General features: G+C 40.6%; 1 protein-coding gene across 1 annotated transcript; it reads right to left on the reverse strand.

The window, feature by feature from the left end:
• Window positions 1-3,944: 3,944 nt before the first annotated feature.
• Window positions 3,945-12,726, reverse strand: api5 (apoptosis inhibitor 5). The gene is made up of 14 exons (XM_086072985.1): window positions 12,390-12,726; window positions 10,689-10,850; window positions 10,490-10,583; window positions 9,212-9,277; window positions 8,677-8,828; window positions 8,303-8,509; window positions 8,072-8,176; window positions 7,344-7,433; window positions 6,887-7,068; window positions 6,692-6,785; window positions 6,560-6,616; window positions 5,874-5,959; window positions 5,645-5,787; window positions 3,945-4,579 (listed from the first exon to the last, which is right to left on the reverse strand). Exons 1-14 carry the CDS (start codon window positions 12,459-12,461, stop codon window positions 4,500-4,502), a joined length of 1,590 nt encoding a protein of 529 aa, XP_085929111.1. The 5' UTR covers window positions 12,462-12,726; the 3' UTR covers window positions 3,945-4,499.
• Between the last annotated feature and the right edge of the window lie 97 nt (window positions 12,727-12,823).

A 12,823-nucleotide genomic window follows, 5' to 3' on the forward strand; every position in this document is an offset into this window, starting at 1 on the left:
AAAAATTATGAGCATGAATGCACTATGACGCTGCCTTGCTCAACTTTCAATTAAATATCTCCAAAACAATCTCCCCAAATAATGGACGCTACTTCGGCTAGCATCTTTCTTACACCGACACATATCTACATGTTGGAGCCGCAGAAATACATCCACCTAAAGCTTCCCGTGGTTGGAATACTTTATTGCGACAAGGCACAAGCGGCCACGCCAGCACAGAACCCCTGTTCACACGCTCTTTAAAGTTCGCCCTTCTCATAAGCTTGCGTTTCTTTGTTTGATGTGCACACACTTATGGCCAACAATTAGGCACTCTAAATTGGCTACATCAGGAGAATATTTGACAGGGAGATTCATTTTTGGGGCGTAGGCAGATCTAGCCAGCTAACTGCATGTCACAATTGCGCCACGTAACAACTGATGTAAACAAATATATGGTGGGCAGGGATCAAGTGACAGTTCCCTTTCGGACATAGTAGTTCAGCACCAAGGAGAGTTCCAGAGAAACTCTTTCAATAGCCCTTGCTTGACCGTCAAAAAACAATGACGTTGGAAAGCATGTAATAATTCAAAGTTTAGAGCAAAAACAAAAAACAATCTAACTGGAGTATAAATATGGCGCCTGCTCTCTGTGATATCAAAAGAAAAAAAACGAAAGTGCAATGCTGACGCAGTGGATTCTTTTTATAGTCCTTTTAAAGGCCTCTAACGGCGGGCTCCAATGCTGGCTTCAAGAGGAGGAATTTCAATGGGCGAATTTGAAAGCAACGCAAATTCGGTTCTGGGATATCAGTCGTTTGGGTGCACACTCGCCTTTTTGCGCTACAGTCTCAAGAATCAAGCGTACAACTCTCATTTTGAAAAAAAATATTATTTTTTGTCCGTTCTATTTTATATTTTAAGCTAGACAATCAACAGATTTTACATGCATTCTGCATTTACTAGTAAATGACAATTTTAATTAAAACCCTGGAGAACCCACGGGGTCAAATTTGGCCCCTATAAATTCTGCTACTCAAATAACAAAGACCTTTTTTTTTTTTTTTTTTTTTACAAATTTAACTTCAAAAGTCCAGAGTGCCACTTCTGACCCCTCCCTGCATGGGGCCATCTCGTGGATGAATATTGCACTTACATGAGCCAGAGTGGTGGTGACAAGATGGCTGGCAACATGCCAATTTTGTTGAGCTGGAAATCAATCCAAACAAAACCTTATCTTCTCAGCAAACATCATATGGTAAAATTGTGATTTTTTTGTTAATCTATTTCATATTATGTTGCAGAATGCCTAGGAGTATGTTTTATATATAAATATATTGATAAATTAGCAACTCTGAGCTAGTTTAAAAAAAAAGGGGGTTAAAATTGAAAAAACATATATTTTGGTGTTCAGTGAACTTATAGCAGTCATTTAATGTATAATTCATAATTTTCCAAAGAAGAAAAGGGTTCTTGGGTTCTCCAGGGTTTTAAACCAAATTTTATTTTAAGACAATATTACAGGTGCTTTTTATCAACTATAAATATGACATCCTTTTTATTTAATGACATTTATTTACGCAAACAATCAATAGGTATGTGAGAGATAATAAATGCTGACATATTTTATTTTAAGACAATTGATAGATAAAATGCATGATCTGCAACCACTAAAAATAAGTAAGTTTTCTATTTATTTAGGTTTAAGACAATCAATATTTTATGTGGATTCTCCATTATCTAGAAATGTGCCATATTAAAAAAATCATGTAGTTTTAAACAAGACTATCAATAGATTATATATGCTTTACATTAACTATAAAAATTTGACATTTTATTCTCACTTTGTGAATTGACTCACTTTGGCTTGTGTGGTTCCCGTGGTAACATTAAATGACCCGAGCAGACACTAAAAGGTGAGAAGTGGCGTTACCTGAAATTTCTTGCTCACGTTTCCATCTGAGCGGACAATCCAATGTGTGTTTGGCTGTGAGTTATATGAAGAATCTGATGGGGGAACAAAAATAGAGCACAATTTTTATTTGTATTTTTTTTTGTGGGTCAGCATACTTCTGAGGCCCTAAAATTGAAGGCACTCTGCATAAATTGGTCACACATTGGGAATAGAAAAGCATGTAAAAAGAAAAGCCACGATCCAAAGCATACCACATCACAAGATGGAGGCAGTATTATGAGTGCATGGCTGCTAGCGTCCAAGTACCATTGAGCCCGTACAAATTGACATGCTCTGAAAACGGGAAGGGAAAAACAAAACTATGGCAAAAGAGACAAACAGCTTGTGATCCAAAGTATACCACATCATGTCAAACATTGGTAGCAGCAGTTATGGGCAAGGGTGCTATGCTCCCCAAAAGCTTCGACCCCCTGGCCGACCACGCCTCCTCCTCCTGCTGTACCACTGCATTATTCTCAGCTCTGCAGAGTGTGTATGTGTGTGCGTGCTTTGGGAAATACCTGGTCACGATCAATCACCAAAGAGAGAGTTATTTTTTTCCCTGCGGTTGTTTACCACCACCTGCTGGCCAAAGGGGAGAAGTTTGAGAAGGACCTTGAACGCACCACAGGGGATACACAGACGTCGGACTGCTAAAACAAATAAATAAATAAACAGACTTGTGTGCAATGCTCTCTGGCCATCTCGTTCAGAAGTTAATCTAATGAGATTCAGTGTAAACATTTGTTATGCCCAGTTTTTGGGTGTTAATAAAACAATGTGCTCATCGTGGTTATAGTTTGCGTTGCATCAATTTGAGAGCTTTTTGGCAACATGAACGAGACACACCGTAATCATTTTGAGGCAGCAATTGCAGAATTTGAGTGTGAAATCGTGCTGCATGCTTTGAATAGTAGGAAACAATACATTATCACCATCTGTTATTTTTTTCTTTACAAGCTATAATCCAACATCAATCATGATACACGCTTATTTTCAGAAGGCACCTTTGCAGAAATCAGTAAAAGATGTGACATTTTGCTGTATGCTTTGAATGGGACAGAACAGTCACATCACCTGTATTTCATAAAAACGAATGTGAATTTTCATTTAGAAAACATTAATACATATCTGCAGTGTTATCTCTGCATGCAAGACAAAGAAAGAATGACGCTTGAAACGTTCAACAAACTAAAAATAGAACTGGTTGTTGCTCTGGCAGGAGGGAAAACCCTGGTCTGGATCGCCCCCTACAGGGGAGAGCCAATCACAACATTTTTATATATATATATATAATATATAGCTCCTTTATCTTATACTCCATTCCAAAACAGAAAAAAAACATTTTATACAACTGAGGTTGCGGTTTTTCAGAATTGCAATGGTTATGTCGACTAGGAATATGTACAGTTAGGGCCCAACTCCCCTTTCATGTGTATATATCAAGTCAGGAGCATGATCACCCATCTATTTCTGGGCACTCAGCCACTCAAAAGTAGAGTGTCCCCATTTTGCACGATAATTTTTTTTTTCAAAAGAGGAGTTACTTTTCAATCACTCAGTAATGTATTGTAGATGTATACACATATGTTGCATTTCTGGTTCTACAGGGTGGGCCATAAGTTTGCATACATAGGAAAATTTATAGTCCATATTTTATGTTTCTGAGACTCTCGGTCGGACGGTAGGCAACCCTGATTCTAGTGAGCTACAGTACTGTGTGTTTTACGTGTCTCCGTCCTTTAACACAGGTGAGGATCGTTATCAGGTTTCTCCAGCGCTTGCTGATGAGCTGATCATTTGAATCACATGTGTTGGAAGAGGGACATATCTAAAAAATAATAAAAAAATGCAGGACCAGGGCTCTGCCTACCCCTGCTCTAGGTATACAAAACCTTGTGTACGTGTTATCACATTTTTGTTATTACTCCGGTAGTGTAACAACAATTCAAAGAAAAAGCAATTGTCGGCTCATTGCGTATGTGTGTACATTAAGACATGACAACCACCGTTCATACTTCCGTACAAGTTTATGATAAAAATCCGACAACATCAGCAATTCGTACAAAGTTATAATAGTCAGCCAATTCAAACTGAAGCTCTACTAATAACATTTTTTTAAATGAAAACAAGATTAAATAAAAAGGTAAAAACAAATGCATTCCAACATCACGTGGGAAACCAAAATGAGGACTGTTTTTTTTTTTTCCTTTTTCTTTTCTGTTTTGAAAAACACCCAGCAGGACCAAAACTATTTGTGTGTCACAACTTGGTAGTCTTTTTGTTCCACAAGGATACACGTCATTGGTAAAAACAACAAGGGAGAGGATCTAGAGCTACGTGCCTTGGCTTCTTGACGGGTTCTAGTTGGTCTGGATAGAAAAGTCCATTGGGACTAAGAGTTGGGGGGGGGGGGGGCTATGGAGACCCCCCTTTTTTTAATAGCGGAAGCGGGACAGTAGTGGTGGTACATACATAGTCCATTTAGGTTGATGGTAGGGATCCCAATGTGATGTAGTTCAGTGAGTGACAAGCGACCCCACCCCACCCCCTCTCATGACCCGCCTCAATAGATCCGCCCTCGGCTTCTGTTGCCTCTGGTGCCGAAGCCCCGTCCCCGTCCGCCCCTGAAGCCGCCGCGCTGCTCTGTAGGCAACATTAGTGGTGGAAACCACATTAGCAATGGCCCACACAATTCACACAAAATAAATTCAATCGAAACGTTTTTGAATCATTACACAAACAGTGGCCTCACTTAAGGCACACTTTTTTTTTAACTACTTTCGCTCTATATATCAAGCAAGCACATATTTCAAACTCATCAGATGTCAGAGAAAGTAATATTTTTTTTCAATAACTTTTGAGGATCCAAAAACCCATGGTTTTATCTTTAAACATTTGAATTATGAATTGAAGAAAAAGTGCCCTGGGGATGATTTTGCTATTAACTTAGTAATTATTTGTAGTAATTGATCAACAAAGGACTCGGATAAAAAATAATAATTGAAAAACAGGACCCATGGTTATTTGTGTTAGATTTTCTTTTAAATGGCGATGTTAAATGATTTTTTCTAATGACTTTTTAAACTTCGTTTTTTAATTCTAACTGATAAATCGGGGTCTAAGCACACCTTTTTATCTGATTTTTTGATTTTTTATTTAAATTTACACGAGGAAAACCAAAGATGCTTCTTTTTTTAAACCAATAAAGCTGGGGCCCAAGTCTGTATTTATCCTTTTTCTCCCTATTTAAATAACTAATAAAAATCTAATTTTCTTTCAAGGTTTTTCATTCATTTCAAGGTCCCATAAAAAACAAAAGGATTCACTAGCAAATATATTAAATCAGTCGCTGAATCGCTGCCATTGATGACTATAGACGTCAAAGATCCTTTTTTAGTGGACTGGCAATTAATGAGTTAATGATTTATTTTTAACTATAAAGTAACTATACACTCTTTATATAGTGTGACTGGGATGGTCTTTGGAGCAACCATGTCAAGTTTTTGTGTGCCAAAATTTTGTACAATGCCATGAAAATATTTGTTATTTAAGGACTAATATAGAGCAAATTTGGTCATCAGGACCCAAACCTAGTAAAGTATAATCATGTCATAAGATAACATGTCCATAAAATAATCCAGAACATTTCAGTACGTTACTACAAAAACATCAACGTGCGGCATGATAGGAGTGTGTTTGAATTCCCACCGTAGTTGAAGTTCCCTAGGGAGGCGCTGTATTTGCCGCTGGGTGGGTTGTAGATTTGCCGAGCATCCCGCCGAGGTTGTGGGACTACCTGCTTCTTTATGGTGGCACCCGAACCTACGTCGTCACCAGACGGACGCTTAAGACTGCAGGGTTCAAAACAACAGGAAAGCTGATAATCAGTCATGCAAGGATATTTCGGCATCAGCTGTGTTGCAAATGTCAAACTTACACCACCGCTGCCACCTCTGCCTTCTGGACAGGCTTCCAGGACAGAGTGACGGCGCTCTTGAATGACGGAGGATTGTGGAAGAGATCCTGAGACACAGAATTACATGGGGAGGGGGGTGATTTGAAGTAAAGGGTGAATTATAGAAAATAAAATAATAACAACTTTTAGTATTACACAACCATTCTGTAAGTATGACGATAAAATATGGACGACAGTGAACAGGCGCCTTCACAGTTTTCTATTCACGTTTTATTTGTAGAATTTATCCCGAGCTTTTTGCTAAAAATAAACCTCACTTATTCTCACTTCGTGCCCTCTCTTTCACACAATGGTGCCAGAGCACTAAATAATGGAAATGTAGTCATTTGTGTCAAGGAATTAAGTTGAGGTTTTGACATAAAAAAAAAAGAAGCTCAAGGAACAATAAAATGTTTTGGTTTGCAACAGATTAAAATGGCTCAGTAGCATTAAATGTCCATGTCCACATGATAAGAAATAATAAGAGCTATTCAAATTGAAAAGGGAGGCCTCAATTTGAGGGACGCGTCTATTCTGCCAAAGTGGATGGCATGGTGTTCATTTGAGTTGGGACCACTATTTGAGGAAACAATGTAATAGATAATTGATTAATTTCTAGACATGAATAAGACATTTTTGTGTGAGTTCCTATTCAAACTGCAACCAACCTTTATGAGGACGTTGATGTTGTTTGTAATCTTCAGGGCCACCACCTTGATCTTGTTCTGATGACAATAAAAGGTCCTGGTCAGCTCTTGCCTGTTTTGACAGATTGAACTAAGAAAGTTTGTTGTGTGTACCTCGTCTGTCTTGAGAGCTTCTCCCGTCTTGCCCTGCAGAGCCACTCGCAGCTGTCTGATGTAAACCTGCAGGCCTCTGGCAAAATACTGTAACCTGTAAGTGAAATCAAAACCATGTAGGTATTAGATGACATTAAAAAAGCTGACATTTTATGAGGTGGTGTGGCTCATATCAACTGTGGGTGATGTGCACACCTGATCTTGAAGTCTTTGAGGCGCTCGGCATCCACTTTGTCAATGAGGAAGTCGGGCAGCTTCTTGCCCAGCTGGTGGAAGCTGAAAAGCAGACACTCCACGTAGCTGAACTGCAGGTTGGGCTCCTCGCCGGATGCCTGCTCGCCATTCTCCACCTCTTCCGGCGGCAGAGGCATGTACTCCTAAAAAATAAAAATGCCTGTCACCGATAAGGTTGCAAAGAGGTGGAAAATTTCAGGTACATTTCCAGAAAGTTGCTGCTCCCTTTCCATGGAAATTTAAGATAAGGAATTTTGGAAACTTTCTATGTGAATAAATAAGAATTAGGTAGGAATTTGGTGTAATTTAATTGAAATGTACAAGCATAGAGCCCGAAGGATATGGGATTTTTTGTTCTTTTTGGGGTCGAGGCCAATAGTGATATGTTGGTCGAAGGTGGTCTGGGCTGTTTACCCACCAGTAGCTTGGTGAAAAGCATGTTGAGGTTGGTCTCCAGCTTGTCCATGTCGCCACAGAAAGGACTCATCTCTGCCAGCAGCTTGAGGACCTGCGCACAAACAGATGGCGTTAAAAAGACACGACTTCTTGTACCGCTAATGAACAATAGTGTGACTAGGTGAATACTTAAAAGCCGTTAAGAACGTCAAACGCGCAACACCTTGTCGACTGTGCATGCTGTAGGCATTTGCGGGTATTTACGTCATGTTTGATGCCAAACCTGAGCTCGAGGTGCTGATTGGAAGCAGACATACCGCATAAACTCTTGTCGAGAATAACGGAGCACTTCTTCACTACGCAAGTAATTTCATGTTTGTTTCCCGACGACACTTAAACACTACGCATCTTCAACAATTCAGCGAGCAAACGCAATTACCTGTGAAGTTAGAAATACAGTACAGGCCAAATGTTTTGACACCTCCTCATGCAATGCATTTTTTTTTAATGACTATTTATATTGTAGATTCTTACTGAAGGCATCAAAACTATGAATGAACATGTGGGGTTATGTACTTAACAAAAAAGGTGAAATAAATGAAAACATGTTTTATATTCTAGTTTCTTCAAAATAGTCACTCTTTGCTCTGATGATTTCTTTGCATACTCTTGGCTTGTGCACCAGAATTTTATTGTGCTGGTGGGGGTCTTGAACCCAAAAAAAGACACAACAAGGAAATAGAAACTGACCTCAAGCTTAATGTCGAGCTCGGCCACAGAAGTTGTCAGAGTGCTGAGGTTGGGCAGGACGTGTTCACAAAAGTAGGTCACAAAACGTGTGGAATGAACATTTTTCTACAGAGAGAAAGAATGGAATATATATTATAGAGACATTTCATACAGAGACACCGACACTGAAACTCAAATTCGCCCCAAATCTGTGAAAAACTAAACAAAAAAACACACAGTCCATGTACTCACTGAGAAGAGAGGCAGTGCCTGGCGTGTGCACTGCAGCAGGCGGTCCACCGTGTCGTGGTCGGCCGGGTTAAGCACCTGCTCCAGGAAGGCTTGCTCCACCACCAGCTCCACCAGCTGCTGGCGCCCGCCGACTGTCTGCAACACGCGCAGGCCCGACACCAAGCGCATCAGCAGCACAAACTCCTCGCCCGTCACGTCCTCCAATACCTGAGCGGGCAAGCGGGGCGCATTGTCAACAAGAGCTTAGGTAAGATGTTTTTCTTTAATAATAAGGTCCAATTTGACTTAATATGCCATGAATCTAAAATGAAACCATTAACTGCTGAAAAAAAAAAGGGGGGGGGGGTCTCAATTTAGAAACACACATGGCCAACCTTTTTAGCTTCGGCAAAGACGTAATCCTCCACCTCCTTTGTCATGACATCCTCTGGCAGAGTCTTGAGCTTGGTGGACAGGAATTTGATAGCCCTCTCACGCACGATGTCCTCCCCTTGAAGGATCTGTGAGAAGAGGCCACCGAGGGTGCCTGAAGGACACATGAAATCCTTAATTAATGTTAGCAGGGGGGAAAATGCAAACGTTTACTGAAAAACACACATGCAAGCACACGCACACACACGCACACACACGCACACACACGCACACACACGCACACACACGCACACACACGCACACACGCACACACGCACACACGCACACACACACACACACACACACACACACACACACACACACACACACACACACACACACACACACACACACACACACACACACACACACACACACACACACACACACACACACACACACACACACACACACACACACACACACACACACACACACACACACACACACACACACACACACACACACACACACACACACACACACACACACACACACCCTTTGCGTCAATCTTGAAGATGGAAATCAGCGAAACGTTCACTTGGTTGAATTCGGCAGTGTCATCTAAAAGAGAAATGCAGATATTACTCTTTAAAACTGGATTTTTATTTAACACCACCAAAAATAATGAGTGACAACAAACTTATAAAACAAAATACAGTAGGACCTTGACTTGCAAGTTAAAATTTATTACATGACCCAGCTCGTTAATAAATTAACTCGTATAGACAATCAATTTTCCTTGTTGAAATGAAATGCAACTAATCCGTTCCAGCGCCCAAAGAACATCAATATTTTTTTATGCTTTAATGGAAAAAACAATTTGTTCTATGCACCCCCACTAGTCTAAACACGGTATTCTGATTAATATTGCGTTTGTGAAATATGAATTAAGCGGCAAAATCCACCCCATTTTATTCATCTCAGGCGGCGGCCATTATGCCTTATACTACCACTTGCTGTCGACTGAAAATGGCACCACAGTGCCTATGGTCTCAGCTTGCGAACGTTACATGAGCAAACCCAGACAACAGGTCTGCTGTGAAGGTGATTACCTGAGCATGTACCATAAAATTGTGCGCATCTTAGTGACTGACATCAGAAGCTGAGGTTGGGAGGTTAGCAGGCATGAGGAGTCAGTGCCTGAGTTGTGGCTTGCAGCCATTTCTTGCTAATTGTTCAATTTTTTTTATTTGTGTGCTTGGCTGTAGAATTCATGGCTGAAAGTTGGGCTGGGTGATATGGCCAAAAAATAAAATCTAAAAAAATTTCGGTCATTCAGGACGATTACGATTTTAATCTAATACACCCAACAAACATTTATTTAAAGGTTTTATTTATTCAAAAATAATTTCTGTGCAAAAATGTTTAGACAACAAAGTTATGTATGCTGATTCTAAATAATTTTTAACATAAACTTAATAATCATTGTTTCTGCTTAAGTAACACAATTAAGTACTTGGTAGCTATTGTACACATGCCTTGTTAACCAGCCATCCAGCATTCTGCCAAATTACAACTCACAAATACATTTGGATGTAACTGAACATAAGAACAACGGCTTTTAATAATCCAGAAAACAAAACTCGATTTAGCAACTTTTCAATTATTATATATTTTTTTAAATGACGATGTATCGAAGTAATTTGATTTATTGCCCAACCCTTGCTGAAAGCGTAGTGACGACTGTGGCTCTCCTTGCAGTACCTTAATTAACTGTTCCATTTTAGTGCAGCATTCTTAATTCAAGGTGCCACTTTGCTATTTATCCAATACCTGTCTGGAGGAGTTGGGTGAGAATATCCGCCACCTTGAGGATGTTATCACCAGTTGCAAACCGTGGGAGCTCCTTGATAGCCTGCCGCCGAATCTGGACCAAAGTGAGCAGGCGATCAATAGACATATGTAAATGGCGGCGCATGAAGGTGGCCCGAGATTCCGTTTTTGACAGACTGCACGTAGTTGTCACGCTTACCGACACGTCGTCGTCTTCGCAGAGATCCAGCTGGGCGTTGATGGCGGCATCCGCCAACTCCGGGAAGCTGCTGAAGAACTTGGGGATGAACTGAGCCGCCAGGCGCTTCTCCTTGGGCCCGCCCTTCACGCCATTCAAGATGACTTGGTAGGCATCTTTGTGCTGCAGAATGCAAGGAACAGGAAACAAATTGGTTCTGTGCATGTGTTTAACATAATTATAGACACTGACTGAATTCCTCATTGAAAAAAACTACTGGTTGGTGTCAGTTGTAGTAGGCCAATCCTGGAAATATAGGCAAAATTGCTGCATGGTGTGGGAGGCTGCAGGAAAAGCTACTGCTCCTTAAAAAGACAACTAAAACTCATGGTAAAAATAGGTCTGATTAAGTAACTAAATGTAACATTTTTCAAATGTACCCTGAATACGGACAAATGCGTTGAGTGAAGAACAAAAAAAGGGGATTCTAAAGCAGTATTGGACATGCACCAAAGGAAAGAAAACAGAGGAATTGTTTTAAGTAGAGGAAAGATGCATAATAAAGAGCAGCTCAGATGAAAGGAAGGAAGGCAAAGTATGTAGGAAGTGAAAGCAGAGCTGAGGTGGAAGAAAGACAAAGGATGGTGGAGGAAGTAAAGAAAATGGGGAAAAAGTAGTTAAAGAACAAAAAGAAGGCAAACATAAATCAAGGTTAAGTGACTGCATGAATAAAAACTGGTATGACAGTGTTAAGGAGGGAGGGAATGAAGGAAAGCAGAAAAGCAGGTTCAGGCAAAGGAACCAATAAAGTAAGAATCCATGGAAATGAGAAATGGTGTGTCAAAAGGAAAGGAAGTAAAAAGCAGATATGAGATTAAAGGAAGGAGGCAGTGAAGGCAGAAAGGTATACGCTAAGGGAAGAAAGGCAAAACGAAAAGGAAACGAAAGGTACTGTGATGAAGAAAGGAGGTCCAAAGTGGAAGGAACGGCAAAAGGGAAGGAAGGAAAGCCAGTAGCATGCCAGATAAACAAAACCGGCATAATGGAAAGCAAAAGAGGCAATGAAGAAAAGTAGGTTTCAGTGACGGAAGAAAAGACGTGTAAGGATGGCAGTCTGGCGGCCGCGGATAGAGGGAAGAAGGAAAGAAGACAAAAAGGAAGGAAAGAGATAAAGTAAGGAAAAGACGACGGGGAAAAAAGACGGGAAGGAAAACAAGACTGAGTAAAAGGCAGACAGGAAGGCAAGGTGTTTGAAATAAAATAATAGCATTAAGTAGTTTTTTTGCAAACGAAATGGTGGACACAAGAATAGAAAGCAAATGAGGGCAGACAGGTCAGGAATCGAAGGAGGGAGGGGTGACTAAATGTAAAAAAATAAATAAATAATAACACATTTTATAGTGATTACCTACCTTCTACTCATCCTGATAGTAATGAGTCGCATTAATACCGCTTAGTAGTAGAAGAGACAAATGCTTTAAATATCCAAATATGCAATTGTGTTTTTATTATGAACAAAACTTGCCTCGTAGCGCGTTCGACTGTGAATTAACATCAGCCCAATCACTAGGCTAACAGCTAGCTGCTAGCTTAGCCCCCCCACTCACAACATAAACTTACGTAAGCTAGTAGCCAGGCAACATTGGCCTTAAAATGAAAATATAGCGTTTTGGCTAAGCCTCATATGGAAAACAGATGCTGTGTTTTTGCAATTTTCCATACCTGGCTGACGTCGTCCTTGGCATCAGCAAGGACCCCGTAGCTTCGATAGAGAGCCTCGATAGTGACCGCCATCAGCGTGCGTCCGATGTGCCTGGCGCTCAGCTCAAATATAAAAAAAAAATACTGCGCCAAAAAAATCCCCTCACGGCCGTTTTTTTCTCTCGCTAGTTTACAGGGTCGTGGCACTAATAATATTGACACCACCTCGGCGTGAATGTAGCGCCACAATGGGGGTATGGAGGCGAAAATTCGAGAACCGTGAGAATAATGAACAGCCCCCACTATCGTCCGCCGTCCCAACAGCAACGTTGTATGGGCGCGACGATGGCTAAGCTAAAAGCTAGTAGGCTACGGAAGTGATGACGAAGCGCATGTGCACGTTTAGCCAACCACAAAGTGTGTTAAGACACACGTGACTCAAATGTGAGCGAAAA

Source organism: Leptonotus elevatus, chromosome 4 (assembly GCF_054856555.1).
Source record: "Leptonotus elevatus isolate MCC_2025b chromosome 4, RoL_Lele_1.0, whole genome shotgun sequence".
Classification (NCBI taxonomy): Eukaryota; Metazoa; Chordata; class Actinopteri; order Syngnathiformes; family Syngnathidae; genus Leptonotus; species Leptonotus elevatus.

Coding starts and splice junctions, on each gene's coding strand:
- api5 (XM_086072985.1), bottom strand. CDS start 12,461: ATGGCGGTCACTATCGAGGCTCTCTATCGAAGCTACGGGGTCCTTGCT. Junction 7,069..7,343: donor TGCTTTTCACCAAGCTACTG/GTGGGTAAACAG, acceptor TTTATTTTTTAG/GAGTACATGCCTCTGCCGCC. Junction 4,580..5,644: donor CCTAGGGAACTTCAACTACG/GTGGGAATTCAA, acceptor TGTTGCCTACAG/AGCAGCGCGGCGGCTTCAGG.